General features: G+C 35.6%; 1 protein-coding gene across 4 annotated transcripts in view; it reads left to right on the forward strand.

Annotated features, from left to right (window-relative positions):
* The window catches only part of VPS8 (VPS8 subunit of CORVET complex), a 294,602-nt gene that overhangs the window by 36,632 nt on the left and 241,353 nt on the right, over positions 1-16,617 (forward strand). For all 4 annotated transcript variants that reach the window (XM_058295485.2, XM_058295487.2, XM_058295486.2 and 1 more), the window contains 5 exons: positions 5,856-5,980; positions 11,018-11,104; positions 13,557-13,624; positions 14,901-15,054; positions 15,148-15,207. In XM_058295485.2, coding sequence (XP_058151468.1) covers positions 5,856-5,980; positions 11,018-11,104; positions 13,557-13,624; positions 14,901-15,054; positions 15,148-15,207 — 494 coding nt within the window. The remainder of the gene's footprint in view (positions 1-5,855; positions 5,981-11,017; positions 11,105-13,556; positions 13,625-14,900; positions 15,055-15,147; positions 15,208-16,617) is intronic.

Genomic DNA, 16,617 nt, shown 5'->3' on the forward strand with positions numbered 1-16,617 from the left:
ATATCTTTTTGGGTATAAACTACATTAATAATGGGTTATGCAATTTTACAATTTTAATTTTTTTTAAATGAGAGTTTAGGTACTTGTGAAGCAATTGATGAGGACACACTTTTTCTAGATTTTAACAAAGCTTTCCTCTGATCTTTTAGAGTTGTCTTGTCCCATATTTTATTTCATAAGTTTTTTTTTTCCTTATTGGTGTCTTCTTTATTTTCTGTCACTATAAGCTGCTTATTTAATCTGAGACCAGAAACTGTATTTTACCAACAAAAATACACAGTTCAAACCATTTTGAAATAGACTCATACTATTTTTAATGATGTATAATTCTCCCTATTCCTGATGTAGATATAATAACTGAACTGTCCAATGATTCTTTAAAACTCTCTATTAAAACCCTAATATTCTTTGTAGCCAGGTTTTTATAATGACAACTAAATAGCCCAAGCTCTTTTTCTAATACAGTGATAGTCTCCTTGGGGCGTTAACCATCTGTGATAGCTTGGTTTATTAGAAACTATTGCCTGGGTTGCATATACAATCCATTTTTCTACTTAAATTGAAAAACCAGTGAGAAGATTTTTCAGTTTACATCTAAATTCTAATTTACAATGGTTCTGCTTTTAACTTTTTGGTTGTTTTTTTGGTGAATGAGCTATTCCCCAAAGAATGTCTCCTCATGACAACTTTTTAATGCAACTCTTCTTTAAGTTTTTCAAAAGCATCCATTTATTAATAATTTTCTTAGAAAAAGCAGTTCTCTCTTTTCCACTCTATTTCATCAGTTTATTTATTGTTTTTTTAAATACAGTATCACATACATGGCATGAACAGGTTATGGGAATAAATACACAGACTCTTAGTAAGCATCAGCATTCTAGAAAATAGCCAGTTAGCCATGGCCTTTCATTTTGTCTTGGGCTTCAGTCAGTAAGTTTTATGGAGTTTAATTCTCACAGTTGGTTAGATGAAGGTCAGAGTACTTCTTGTTTTATGGTTATTGATTAAATTAGTTTCCTAAGAAGATCTCCTTTTTTCTTCTCCTTTGGTCCTAGAGAATATTTTTGTATGAATAAAGGGTAGGAAAAGAGTAGTATTAAAGAATGATGAATACTGGCAGATAAAAGTAGAGTTCTGTATACACAATTGAATTTGATTTCTTCTAGGATGCAGGCATTTCCTTCTTGGATCGTCTCTGGGAACTAGTTAAAACAAATTAGGGGTGAAGTAAAAGATTGTTTGGTGTATGGAAAGAGAACTAGCAGAAATTCTTTAAGTATGCTCACATTTAGATTTTAGGGCCATTATAGACTTTAAACGTTATTTATGGTGTTTTTTTTTTCGCTATTTAGCGTATTACTCTTAAGCCTAGAATCTGCTGAGATCTGCCTAAGCTAAGTGTTCTTGAAATGTACGCTAATAAAAGAAATAGATATAAGTCGTTGTAGTGGCAAATGTGCTTTTTGTGATATCTGGACTTCAGGTTCTCTTAATTGGTAAGCTATGTTATGATTAATAACAATTGACACTTCAGAGTTTTCATGTGCATTTTCTTATTTAAGCTTTTTTTTTTTTTTTAAAGATTTATTTATTTATTTCCCTCCCATTTTCCCCACCCCCCCCACCCCCCGCCCTGGTTGTCTGTTCTCTGTGTCTATTTGCTGCGTCGTCTTCTTTGTCCGCTTCTGTTGTTGTCAGCGGCACGGGAATCTGTGTTTCTTTTTGCTGTGTCATCTTGTTGTGTTAGCTCTCCATATGGGTCGCGCCATTCTTAGGCAGGCTGCATTTTCTCTCGCGCTGGGCAGCTCTCCTTACAGGGCGCACTCCTTGCGTGTGAGGCTCCCCTATGCGGAGGACACCCCTGCATGGCAGGGCACTCCTTATGCGCATCAGCACTTCGCATGGGCCAGCTCCACACGGGTCAAGGAGGCCCGGGGTTTGAATCGCGGACCTCCCATGTGGTAGACGGACGCCCTTAACCACTGGGCCAAGTCCGCTTCCCTTCTTTAAGCTTTGTGACAACTTGGTTCAGCTTATAGGACAAGTGACAGTCTCATTTCCTATTTCTGATTGAGGGTTTCCTGCTATAACAAGGACCCACTTCAGTTTTCAAACTGAATTGACAATGCCAGCCAAATATGATTTTATCTGACTTTGTAAATGAAAGTAGATGTACTACTAATTTAATACCTTTTCTCCAAGAATGGACAAAGAAGACTTTAGAGAGTAGGGGGAGAATGGAATTTTTCTTTTTAAATTAATGAGATAAAGAATAGGCTGGGTAGAACATGGAGAGAGCTCTGATTTTCAGCTTTCTTGCTTCTATGCAGGTCCTTTTCTTTTTATATAACTATAAAACCTTAGTGGTTTGAGGAGGTTTTATGTTTATTATAGCCAAGTACCTTTTCCTAGAATTGTTGACTATGGAATGTTTAGTTACTCTAGCAAGAGAAACCTCTCCAATAAGCCTCTGCCTCCTTCTTTTCACAGAAATTCTACCTTGTCTGAATTGATTCTGAATCATACAATAGCAAATTGTTATAAACATAAAATTATAAAATTTGAGGTGTTAAAATAGATGGCATTTTATAGTTCATTACCTCTCTCACCATCATCTCTCTTTTTTTTAAATGTGTATGAATATAATCTGTAAATTAGTTTGTGATGGGAAGCTAATAATATTTGAGAGACACTGAATTGACTCCTTTATATATTACCTTATTTTACTAGTTTATTTTACTCTAAACAACACAGTGAGGTAAGGTATATTTTCTTCATTTTAAAAATGAGGGTAGTGAGCTTAAAAGAAATTAAATAACTTTTTTAAGATTATCCAGGCAAATAGTTGCAATGCCTGGAACTCTCTAGTGATAGGATTAAAATCCAGGTGACTGGTTTCACAGCCATGCTACCTTATAAAGGGGCACATTATATGAGCACATTATAAAACTCAAGAAAAAGATTGAGAGTGTTTTCATTGACATAGCATTGTGGAATATGAATTAATACTCCTTTCAGGAATGACCATGATTAATGACTTAGTTCCCTGTCTTAGCTAGTTTTTTTGTTTGTTTGATTCACTTATTTTTTTAAAATGTTTCCTTTTTTTATTTTTAAAGAAGCTTTGGATTACATAAATGTTACATCAAAAATGTAGGGCATTCCCATATGCCCCCCCCCCCCCCCCCCCCCCCCGTTTTCCCACATTAACAACATCTTTCACTAGCGTGGTACTTGTTGGAGTTGATGAGCACATATTGAAGCATTGCTACTCAGGGATCATTTCTATAGTTCATTAGCTAGTTTTAGTACATGGGAACCACAGGCAGGCAAACCCAGCTATGTTTGGGTTTTTAAATCTAGAATTTAGGTATGTCCCTTTCCTTTCAATGTTTCTTCCATTGCCACTCTTCCTTTATTTCCTCTTGCTTATGGTATCCTTTTTCCTCTTATCATGTTTTTCAATTCTGTTCATATTTTCTCTAAGTTATGAGAATACTTAATCTGATTTAGAGTATGAACTTTGTTAAATCAGAAAGAAATAGGGAGTGTGTTTAAATATTGGTGATCAGAACCGTGTAAAGTTTGGATCTCAGAGCAGGGATTACAAAGGATCCCAGTGGTATGCTCTTCAGACACTACCCTGTGCTTCTAAAGCGCAGCTCAGACTTGAGTGGTTTCTTTGTGAAGCTAGTATGAAATTTCATACCAGCCTCTATCTTTGTCCTTTTACTTTCAGTCCACCTTTTGCCTATACTACTAACCCAAAGTAGTAGCATCTATAGAACACTATGCTCAACCCTCATGTCATGACTGTTTGAAAAATACAGTATGCAGAGAATCCACTAACCATATAAGATAGTTCTGGTGAAATAAGGACAGTGGAAAACACCATTTTAGGCAGATAGTTTCGTGGAGCAAAATAACATGTGAAATCAAATTTAGAGTCAGGGAAATTATAGAAGAGAGGGAAGTTTTAATAATTTGGATTAAACTGGAGGAGGGAGGACAAGTAGGGGAGGCTAATGTATAGAGAAAACCTATAATTATAGAATATTAGATATGAATAAAGACAGTGACTTCTTAAATAGATCAGACCTTATGTATTTATGAGTTTTAATCCTTTTTGAATAGAAGGCTAAAACCTAAAAGGATTAAAAAAAAAACAAAAAACCAAAAACATTGAGTAGTTTCTGTGAGCCAGATAGGATACCATCATTGATTATTTCAGAACTCCTTATTGCAGGGAGGGAGAATTGGTGTTTGAGCCACTTAATGAGCCCAGAAAACTACTCTTACAAGTATTTCCTTTGAACAGCAAGAGGACTTACCTAATATTATTACCTAGACCTGGTGGATTAGTTTTGCAGCTGCTAAAACAAATACCGTACAATAGGTTGGCTTAAATAACGGAAATTTATTGGCTTATGGTTTTGAGACTAGGTGAAGTCCAAAATTGAAGCATCAGCAAGATGATGCTTTTCTCCCTAAGGACTGTGGCATTCTGGGACTGGCTGCCAGGGATCTTTGGGTCCTTGGCTTTTCCAGCATATGGCAATATATCCTTTCTCTCCTGGGTTCCACTGACTTCCAGGTTCTTGATTCCCATGGCTTCCTCTCTGTGGCCTTTTCTATAACGTCTCCAGTGTTAGGATTGTGACCTATCCTGATTCAATTAGCCACGTCCCAGCTAAAAATAATCTTAACAGAGGTTCCTATTTACAGTAGATTCACACCCACAAGAATGGGTTAAGGTTAAGAACATGTTTTTCTGGGGTTTGTAACCCTGAGTACCACACTTGGGAATGAATATCTTTTGGCTGTTTTAATAACCAGAATTACCCTTATAGAAGGAAGATTTTCAAAAGTGGAAGCTATTCATGTGATTGTGAGATGTCCTCTGAGTGCAAAGCACCAAGCTTAGGTATTCAGGAAATGTTAATTCACTCATAATCTCAGGCCTCCGAGAGGTCATAGTCTAATGTGGAGGTAAGACAGATCCAAAGACTAGATAAAGGGGGCACAAACAAGTGTTGGGAGAATTTGAGAGAACTCCAGGTTGTAACTTTTTTCTAAACAATTAGTGATACAGCTGTGCTATATTACACTTAAATTTTTTATTTTGTTTTCAAGTGGGTACAATAATGATTTCTATACAAAATTAGAATTGCCTAGGAGAAGACAGGAATTTTAAAAAATTATTAGATAATAAAATTTAATAAATGTTTGGGTGCCTCCTGGGAAATTGGAGGTGCTTAAGGCAAGATCCTTGCTCTTAACTTAGTCTAGTAGAGATTTGAATTATTTGTGTTGCACATGTCAAATATTGATGTTTGAAAATAATTTTAAGTAATTTAAACATTTCCCCTGTAATTGTATTTGAACTTTTAATTTGTTTAGTAAACCTTTTCTTCATGGATAATATAAATGTAAATTTCAGCCAAATTCTGAATTGATGAATTTTGATTTTTGGAGTTTTAAAGATATTTTAAAAGAAAATATTTCTCCTGATAACCTTGTGTCTTAAAGTAGCAAGAAATATGGATTCTAGATGAGATGATGAAAGATACAGTTACTTTGTTCAAGAAGATAGAGATTTACTATGGATTTTTTTTTACTTATTAACAAGTATTGTATAATCCTTGTAGAGCCATGCATCATTGTCTTGTTGTTTTTTGTATTCTTAGGTCTAGTAGATGCTCACTCAGTAAATATATTTTTAAATGAATGTAATGTCGCATCTCCTTCTTTTGATTCTTGTCACTGCCCAGGTCTTTGAAAACATGCCTTTATTATATGGATTTATTAACTTTTTTCCAGCTCTTTCTCTTAACTTTACAACCACTTTTTTTTAGATCAGAATCAAGCTTTGCGTCTCTGTCTGGGTAGCACTACTGTTGGAGGCCAGTATGGTGCCATCTCTGCCCTCAGTATCAACAACGATTGCTCAAGACTTCTTTGCGGCTTTGCCAAAGGACAGGTAAGATGTGAACTTTCTTTTATCCATGTGATAATGTTAAAATACAATCAAATTTATAAGAACCCAGTCTCTTTAGATCAATCAGTAGCTCAGAGAGCCAAATATGTCTTAAAAACTGCCACATCTGTAGAGCTCACCTGACATTGCTTAGTCTGATTATTGACTTGTTTAAATTTTTAAATAATTGTTATTGACTGAGCCAGAGCCTATTATTTATTTAATTTATTTATTTTTATTGGAGCAGTTGTAGGTTTATGGAAAAAATCATGCAGAAAGTAAAGAGTTCCCGTATACCTGCCCACCCCTCCCCCACAGTTTTCTCTATTATTAACATTTTTCATTAGTGTCATACCTTTGCTACAATTAATGAAACAATATTATTATAGTTATACTATTAACTGTAGTTCATAGTGTACATTGGGTTCATTCTTTGTGTTGTATAGTTCTATAGTTTTCTAAAACTTTTATTCTGATAACATATATTCAACCTAAATATTTCCACTTTCAAATGTACAATTCAGTGGTGTTAATTACATTTACATTAATTACATTCACAAATGTGTTACTATTTCCACTATCTATTGTCAAAACTTTAACTACTTTCAAATATATAATTTAGTAGTGTCAATTATATTCACAGTGTTGTACTATCCTCACTACCAACCATTACTAAAACTTTTGCATCACCCCAAACAGAAACTCTATCAACTAAGTATTAACTCCCCTTTTCCTACCCCCTTTTTTCCTACCCCCTTTTTCCTACCCCCTTTTACCACCTCAGTCCCTGGAAACCTGTGTTCTAGTTTCTGGCTCTGTGAATTTGTATATTTTAATTATTCCACATAAGTGAGTTCAAAAGTATTTGACCTTTTGTTGTCTAGCTTATTTCATGTCTTCGAGGGTCAACCATGTTGTTGCAGGTATCAGAATTTCATTCCTTTTTACAGCTGAATAATATTTGATTGTAGATATATACCACATTTTGTTTATCCATTCATCTGTTGATGAACACTTGGATTGCCTCCATCTTTTGGCAGTTGTAAATAATATCACTATGAGTATTGGTGGACAAATACCTATTCAAGTCCCTGCCTTCAGTTCTTTTGGGTATTTACCTAGAAGCGGGATTATCAGGTCACGTGGTAATTAATACTTAACTTTCTGAGGAGTTACCAAACTGTTTTCCACAATGGCTGCACATTTTACCTCCCTACCAACAGTGAACGAGTGTCCTGTTTCTCCATAACTTCTCCAACATAGTTATTTTCTGTTTGTTTGCGTGCTTTTTTAAATAATAGTCATTCTAGTGGGTATGAAATGGTATCACATTGTGCTTTTGATTTGCATTTCCCTAATGGCTAATGATGTTAGCAACTTTTCATGTGCTTTTTGACCATTTGTATATCTTCTTTGGAGAAATATCTATTCAAGTCTTTTCCCCATTTTTTAATTGGGTTGTTTGCCTTTTTGTTATTGAGTTGTAGGGTTTCTTTATATATTCTGGATATTAAACCCTTATCAGGGGAAGCAGATGTAGCTCAACGAATAAGAGCTTCTGCCTACCATATAGGAGGTCCAGGGTTCAATACCCAGGGCCTCCTGGCCTGTGTGGCGAGCTGGCCCACATGGAGTGCTGCTGCATGCAAGGAGTGCCGCCCCTCACAGGGTAGGTGTACCCTCCATGTAGGAGTGCTGCCCTGCACAGGAGTGCCCCCCGCATGCAAGGAGTGCCCCCCATGCAAGGAGTGCCACCCCGTGCAGGAGTGCAGCCAGTCCAGCTCTACCCACACAGAGAGCTGATGCAGCAAGATGACAACAAAAAAGAGACACAGAGAAGAGATAATATGAGATACAATGAACTAGGGAGATGAGGTGACACAAGAGAATGATTGCCTCTCTCCCACTCCAGAAGGTCCCAGGATGGGTTCCCAGAGACATGTAATGAGAATGCAACAGATACAGAAGAACACACAGTGCATGGACACAAAGAGCAGACAAGGGGAGGGGCGGTAGAAATTAAATAAATAATGAATAAATAAAAGACAAATTTTTTTAAAAAAACAACCCTTATGAGATATATGGTTTCCAAATATTTTCTCCCATTCTATCATTTCTCTTTTTACTTTTATTATTAAGTCCTTTGGTGCACAAAAGTTTAAAATTTGATTGTCCCATTTATTTATTCTTTCATTGCTTGTATTTTTGGTGTAAAGTCTAAGAAACCGTTGCCTAACACAAGATCCTGAAGATGCTTCCCTATGTTTTCTTGTTGGAGTTTTATAGATTATTTCTTATATTTATGTTTTCAGTCCCTTTTTAGTTAATATTCATATATGGCAAGAGGTAGGGGACCGCCAATCTTTACATATATATCCAGATTTTTCCAGCACCATTTGTTGAAGAGACTATTCTTTCCTCTTTGACTGGACATGGTACCCTTGTCAAAAATCAGTTGCCGTAATGTGGGGAAATAGGAACACTCCTTCACTGTTGGTAGGAATGTAGAATGGTGCAGCTTCTGTGGAAGACAGTTTGGTGGTTCCTCAGGAAGCTAAACATAGAACTGCCATGTGATCTGGCAATCCCTCTGTAAGGAATATATCCAAAAAAACTGAAAACAGTGATGTGAACAGACATTTGCACACTGATGTTCATAGCAGCATTATTCACAGTTACCAAAAGATGGAAACAACCCAAGTGTCCGTCAACCAAAGCATGGATAAACAAAAGGTTGTATACGCATATGATGGGATACTATGCTGCTGTAAGAAGAAATGAAATTGGGATACACATGACAACATGGATGAACCTTGAGAGCATTATCCTGAGTGAAATAAGTCAGACACAAAAGGACAAATATTGTATGGTCTCACTAATGTGAGCAAAATATGAACAATAAACATGTGGAGTTAAAATCTAGACTCTAGGTTACTAGGAGATAGGATGAGGACTGAGAAGGTGTCCTGATGCTTAATGTGTGTAGATTTTCAGTTAGGTTGATGGTTAAAATGCGGAAATGGACAGAGTTGATGGTAACACATTATGAGTATAACCAGCATAGCTGGTGGTAAATGGGATTGTGGCTGAAAGGGGTAGACCAGGGATGTAAATGTCAATTTAATGAAAGCTAGTGAATCCTCTAAGGGCTGAGTGACAGTGAACCCAGAGATGGATGAGGATTGTGGTTAATAGTACAAATACAAAAATATTTTTTGTGAATTAGAACAAATGTACATCACTACTACAAGGAGGTAAGAATATGGTGATGTATGGGAAAAATACATGTAGTAACTTGTAGACTATCATTAATAGCTATACTCTAATATTCTTCCATCAATGTCAAAGAAGTACTGTGTTAATAATAGAGGGTATGGAAAAAAATTTACCAAGCATACGCAATGGACCATAGTTAGTGGTAATATTCTGATGTATTTTCATAATTTGTAGAAAATGCTCCACAACAATTTAAGGTATTGGTGGAGGGAAGCTGTATGGGAATTCTGCATATTATTCATGATTATTTTGTAAGCTCACTATCTCTTTAATTAAAAAAAAAAAAAAAAAATATATATATATATATATAAATCAATTGCCATAGATGTGAAGGTTTATTTCTGAACTCTCAATTCTATTCCATTGGACTGTATATGTTCCCTTGTGCCAGTACATTCTGTTTTGATAATGGTAGCTGTGTAATAAGTTTTAAACTCAGGAAGTGTGAGTTCTCCAATGTCTTTCTTTTTCAAGATGGTTTTGTCTATTTGGGGCCCCTTACCATTCCAAATAAATCTGATGGTTGGCTTTTACATTATTGCAAAGAAGACCTCTGGACTTTTGATTAGGTTTGCATTAAGTCTGTAAATTGCTTTGGGTAGAATTGATGTCTCAACAATACTTAGTTTTCTAATCCATGAACGTGGAATATTCTTCCATTTATAAAGGTCTCCTTTGATTTCTTTTAGCATTGTTTTATAGTTTTCTGTGAACAAGTCCTTTATACCCTTGATTAAATTTATTCCTAGATATTTGATTCTTTTAATTGCTACTGTATATGGAATTTTTTTTTCTTGATTTCCCTTTTAAATTTTCAGTATTAGTGTACGGAAACTTCACTTTTTTTTCTTGTTCATCTTGTACTCCACCATTTTGTTGAATTTGTCTATTAGCTCTAGTAGCTTTCTTGTGGAATTTTCAGTATTTTCTATATATAGCATCATGTCATCTGCAAATAAGAGTAGTTTTACTTCTTCCTTTTGCCATTTGGATGCATTTTATTTGTTTTTCTTGCCCAGTTTCTCTGGGTAGAACTTACACTACGTTGCTGAATAGCAGTAGTGACAGTGGGCATCCTTGTCTTGTTCCTGATCTTAGGGGGAAAGCTTTTAGTCAGTGACCATTAGTTTGATGTTAGCTGTGGGTTTTTTCATATAAGTCCTTTATCATGTTGAAGATGTCAGATCTATAATTTTTAATATGCTTATTCTTGTGTCCATTCAGTCTTTTTTAAACCAACCAAGATGTTATGTAAAATGCACTTCCTTGGAGTAGTATTGAAAATATTGGTTGCTTTTAAAATCCACTATATTCTGCTTCTAATCCTACATGCATTACTGTGTTCCTGGATAACTTTTTGGTATTTCTTTCTTTCCCCTTCTGAAATTGGCAATAGGTTATGGTTTTCCCCATCTGCTGATTCATACATCACCATGTAGTTTGGTGAGCCAGGTTTCCTTTTCTTTTTTTAAAACAGAATCCAACAGATGGACTCATTAGAGAAATATCTTTTACCTCTTTGTATAAGTATATCCTTTAAAATCTAAAGGGAAAAGTAGATTGGGCAAGATGAGGGTAGATGAAGATGGAATGAAGGCCCCATGCCTTAATGGATCTGCAGCCTTTATGTTATAACTTAATAGTTCTTTGCCCTTAATGTTTATAGACCTGGAATAGATTTTTTTTTTTTAGCCAGAAGGGCAGGATACTTAAGTTCTAAAAAAGAGCAATAAAATTGTTTTTAAAGCATTACTTGTCTTGTAGATTACCATGTGGGATTTGGCCAGTGGAAAACTTCTAAGATCAATAACAGATGCTCATCCTCCAGGAACAGCGATATTGCATATCAAGGTAGTATCTTTGTTTTCTTCTTCAATTGATTCTTATTTTTATGTGTTTGTAACCATTTTTTAAGTAAATTTCCCCATAGTGGTACTCAGAAGCCCCCAAAATTTATTTAACATGAAGCTGAATATTATCTTATAAATAGAATCTTGACATTGAAATATCTTTTAGCCCAACAAGTTATTTTGCTAAGTTAAAACGAGGAATGGGCCAGTATGGAAATGTTCAGCCTCAAGTTGTATTGAAGTCTAATAGATATAGCAGCAAAAAGGGTAAATTGATGTGATTCTAGCCCAGAGGTTGGCAGCACAGACAGGCAACTCCCTGCTGAAAACTCATGGAGATTTTAAAAGGTCTTATTACTTTTTGTTTAATGTGCCAGGATTTTATTGCTGAAGTGGTCTGCTCTGTCACCCTTTGTTGGGAGTTTTTGGAGTTTGAGGCATCAATTATGAAAGAACCAAGGTTTGGATTATGTTTAGAGATGTATCTGTTGGTTTATTTTCTTTCAGGCCTCTAAAAGGAAACCATTTAAGATCCTAGTGTTGGCTGTTTCCTTATAGGACTGGGAAAAAAAAACAATTTTAGGTAACAGATTCATTTATAAACACAATGTGAACTTTGGTTTTGCACACTGTCAAGCACATGTTCAGAAGTATAAAAGTAGAGTTCTGTTACTAGGGAAGTCTAAAATCAGATCTTCTTGATTTTAATCATGTACATATTTGGTTGCTTGGCTATGCAGAGCTCTCTTGTCCAGACATATGCTTTTTAATGTCTGCAAGCATCTGGAGTATATATGGCTGCATCTAGGGTAGTTACAAAAGAAGTCTTTTGTAACAAAGCAGCATTGGAGCATTTAATAACAGTGAAAACAATTTAGGCAAATAGATTATCTTCTTTTCTGAACCATCATGGAAATTTATATTGACCTCTTTTCATATGGCATATATCAACTCCACTAAGTTATAGTTGTTGGTGTTTATGTCTTACCTCCTTTGATAGATTATAAGGTTTTTAAAGCTAGGGCCTGTATCTCATTTATTTTTGTGTTTTACCCATAGTAGCTGCTCAGTAAATGTTTGGTTGAAGGAGTAGTTGGTGTTGTTTATAAAAGGCCAACCCTTTTGAAGAAGAAAATAAAAATCTTTGGGAGAAGCACTATGAAACAGAAGAGACAAAGTTAGAAAAGAGAAGAATGCAGCTGAAATTAAAAGTACAGTAGTAGTAGAGTAGCCATTATGTTGCTTGGGAATGCGGTAAAAATTGACATTTGTAGGCCCTGTGACATTGGAGAAAGAAGTAGCAAGAGATGCATATATTTGAATATTGCTGAAATCTTAAATGGACAACAACTTGCACTTGAATATTTTTGTTTATTGTTCTTCCAACTTTTAACCCTACATGCATTAATAACAATTTGGGGTTCCTTAATATATCTTTATTTATTTCTAAGCTGTGTAAATGTACTGTTTTATAATAGTATATAATAAAGCACATACAAAAGAAGTAGTAAAGTAATAAATAGAAATACAATTTTATTATTTTCTTATACTCCAGCAGGCCATTTCCTACACATCTCTGGGGGACGTACTTTGGCAACTGTTCATCTAGGCTTTGAGAGCAAAGATGTGGACTTCTTTACTTCTCATGTGTGTGGGTAGAGGGAGAATAATTTTACAGTGGCCTTCCGTACCTCAGCCATCCTTGACTAAGAGCCTGAAAGGATGTTAATTAGGAAGGTTCACTACTACTTGGGATTAGGGAGGCTAGTCACCATAGATGATACTATAGTAATAGGTTAAGTTATTCAATTTTATATCCTACAACATTCACCTTTACTGTACCTCATATAGATGTTAGGACTGTTATTGCAGACATTATTTATTACTCTGAGTTTTCCAGATTGGGTAATAATAACTTAAGTATACTCTATTTAAGAATATGAAGGAGACAGGACATTTTAAGAAGAGTTACATTAAAAAATTAAAATGTAAGTATAGTTGATTAACTCTTCATATATCAGAAAATATATTCAAAAATATATTTCCTAAACATACCACATATCTTCATGAAAATTAGACAGTTAGAAATGTATCCAAAGTTAATATGTCCTATGCAGTTTAATAGCAAGTTAGAAAAAGTTTATGTAAGAACCAAAGTAGAGAACCTTAGGACTTTTATGAATCATAGTTTGTATTATTATTATTTTCTCATCTTGATGAAGGTGGTTTTGTTATTAAGTTTTGAAAACCTCAGTTTTTTAAATATATTAAGCCATTTTTATTTTGAGTAAGTGTAAGTGGTGAATGATGAGCTGAGTCTAATTTAGGTTATTTCAAATGCAGCTAAATGTGTATGTTTTATAAATTTTAAAAATTTTATAATTTCTCCCTTACCTTTTTAGCACTTGACTTGTTTAAAAATCTACAAGGAAATACATTTCTTCTCTGTTTAGTTTACAGATGATCCAACGCTGGCAATTTGCAACGACAGCGGAGGCTCTGTATTTGAATTGACATTTAAGTAAGAGACTAATGGACATTTGTTGACAAATGAAAAGACTAGCTCTGGTTTAATGATTTGAAACTGCACATGAAGAGGTCTGGAAAGCACATGTGATTAAAAATAGATAATGGCTGTGTATCATCCCAATTACCTGAGCAAGTTTATAGAACATATTGAACTCCAGGCTTGTCCCCCCAAATTCTATCTCAGTAGGTCTGAGTTGGATTCTACACTCCTAATCCTCCCGCATTCTTACAAGCGGCCAGGTTTGGGAATCACTGTTCTGAAGTATCCCACTAACTTTGGTTCAGGGCTCTCGCCAAGTTGATTATAACCACAATGGCAGATGTGAAAAGGCTTCACTGCCCTGGGATTGCCTGTTTACTCTTTAAATAAGAATAAGGGTAAAGACTGTGTAGATAAATGGAAGAAAATTTATGAAGCAGAGTATTTTTTAAAGTGTAACATAGAATGCTGTGTATATTATGTTTCCATTAAGTTCTTTATGGGTAGTGGCTCTTTGTTTCTTATATTTCTCACAACTTCTAACAATGATAAGCACAAAGTACTTCCTTAAAAAAACTATTATTTATTCAGCTAATGCTTATTCAGCATCTCCTATGTGTAGGATTTTCCTGGGTACCAAAGATAAAATTGTGAACCAGATCAGCAAGTGTCCTACTCTAATAAAACATACATTCTGGGTGGGGTTGGGGAGGCAGACCATAAACCAACACATAAAGGAAGTAATTTCAGATAGTCCTAAATGCTGTAAAGAAAATAAGATGGGTTGGTGAAGTTTGTTCAGGAAGACGTCCCTCAGAAGGTGACGTTTGAGCAAAGACCTGAATGATGAGCAGGTCAACAGTGCAGAAATCTGGGGGAAGTATTCCAGAGAGAGAGAGATCTAAGCACAAAGGCCTTGAGGCAGGCACAGACTTGGCTAGCTGGAGCAACAGAAAGAAGGCTGGTGTTGCTGGAGCAAAGCTCTGTCAGGAGCAACAGTAGTGGGGGAAATGAGAGAAGGCAGGAGCCAGATCATCTAGGGCCTTTTAAGATAGGATGAGGAGTTTGGATTCAATTTTCCAAATGGTGGCAAGTCATTGGAGTGTTTTTAGCAAAAGCCTAGTAAATATGGTTTATATATTATAAAGATCATGCTGCTGTGATGTGGAATTAGGACTACTGGGGTTAATTGTAGGAGTTGGGAGGCTATTGTAGTCCAAGTTAGCTAGAGATGACAGTGCCTTGGATCATTGCTAAATTGATTCTGAATTTTTGCTTGTATTTTCAGGAGAGTGATGGGAGTAAGAACATGTGAATCTAGATGTCTGTTCAGTGGCTCTAAGGGTGAAGTTTGCTGTATTGAGCCTTTACATTCTAAGCCTGAGTTGAAAGATCATCCCATTACACAATTTTCATTATTGGCCATGGCATCCTTAACAAAAGTAGGTGTATTTAGAAGTTGATACTCAACTTTTAGAGGCTTTAATACCAAAAATTTGAAAGATAAATATTGAAAACATATTTTTCTCCTACAGATACTAGTCATTGGATTGAAACCATCCTTGAAAGTGTGGATGACTTTTCCCTATGGACGGGTAAGTACACCTTTCTATCTTACTGGAAAAGGGAGGGCCATGTTAGGAAGTTGGGGAAACGTGATTTATAAGTGGTGAGTTCTGTGACTGATAGGATGGTCAGAAAACTAGGTAGAATGTAAGTCAAAGACTGTTGTCTAGATTTACCTTGAAGTGACCAAGCAGCACAAGCTGGTTATTAGAGCAGTGTCCTGGGAATCATAAGAGCTGTACTTTTCTACCTTTATCATTTTGTTTTAAATTTTTATCTCATATGCAGTGTATAGCTGGCTTTTATTTTTAACTTCAGTTTGGCAGTATTTGTCCATTTCTGTCCTGGTGCTTTGTAGTCACACCTAATTTCATGCATGGATGGTCCTAGCCTTATTCACTGCCTTTTTGAGCACAGTAAAATTCCATTATTAGATTTAAAGCTGGAAGATAGGTTGATATATTGATTTCTAGCCCCAATTTCCAGTGTTTGAAAGACATTTGTTTTAGTGACTGCTCCACTGTGGTAGGGTTATGTTTGCTGTCTGCTGGTTTGATGCTGAACAACTAATAGAGTACACCCCAGTGTACTATCCTGCATGAATTGCCGCTGCATACCCTTTTCCTGACTTCTTCCTCTGGTATTTTACTTTGGGGGATTTTACTTCTCAAGATGTATTATGTGCATACCCTAGTTTCCCCTTTCTTTCCTGCTTGGTTGTGTTCAGAGGGTTATAAATTTCCAGCATATAACACGAGGAGATGTGTTAATGGGGGTGGGGTGGTGGGGTGGTGGTGAACTCTGGCTAATGCAGGAAGTCTTCTGTTTTCTTGCTGCTGCTCTGGGTATCTCTGGACCCCAGGGCAGGACACCTGCCCTTTCAGATGACAAAGCTGGTTTAGATTGCCATTAACTTTTTTGGGGTTAGCTGCATTGGCTAATTGTGGTTAATCATGTTGGAATATGTTTGCATCTTTTTATGTGTTTTTATTGATACTTTTTCCAGTATTTTATAATGAACATTTTCAAACAGAGAGCAAAGTTGAAAGGTATTTACATTGAAAACCTGTGTAACTACCATCTAAATTCCACTGTTAACACTACCTGTATTTTCTTTATTACATATCTCTCCATCTATTCTTGTTTTTTGATGTGTTTCAAATAAGATTGAGAAACCAGTACTCTTTCCCTTAAATATTCAGCATACATACCATTAGCTGGAGTTCAATATTTCTTTAGGTTTTTCCTTTGGTATGAAATACACAATTCTTGAATGTACATTTGCTGAAGTTTGACAAATCTTTATACTTTAATCCAGACCCCTATCAAGATATAGTACATTACCATCAACCCAGAAAGTTCCCTCATGAGGCTTCCTAGTCAATCCCTGCTTTGTTAGAATTTTATAAGAAATTCATAGAAGTTGGGTCAAGGAACAT

The sequence above is a fragment of the Dasypus novemcinctus genome, chromosome 4, assembly GCF_030445035.2.
Source record: "Dasypus novemcinctus isolate mDasNov1 chromosome 4, mDasNov1.1.hap2, whole genome shotgun sequence".
In the NCBI taxonomy this organism is placed as follows: domain Eukaryota; kingdom Metazoa; phylum Chordata; class Mammalia; order Cingulata; family Dasypodidae; genus Dasypus; species Dasypus novemcinctus.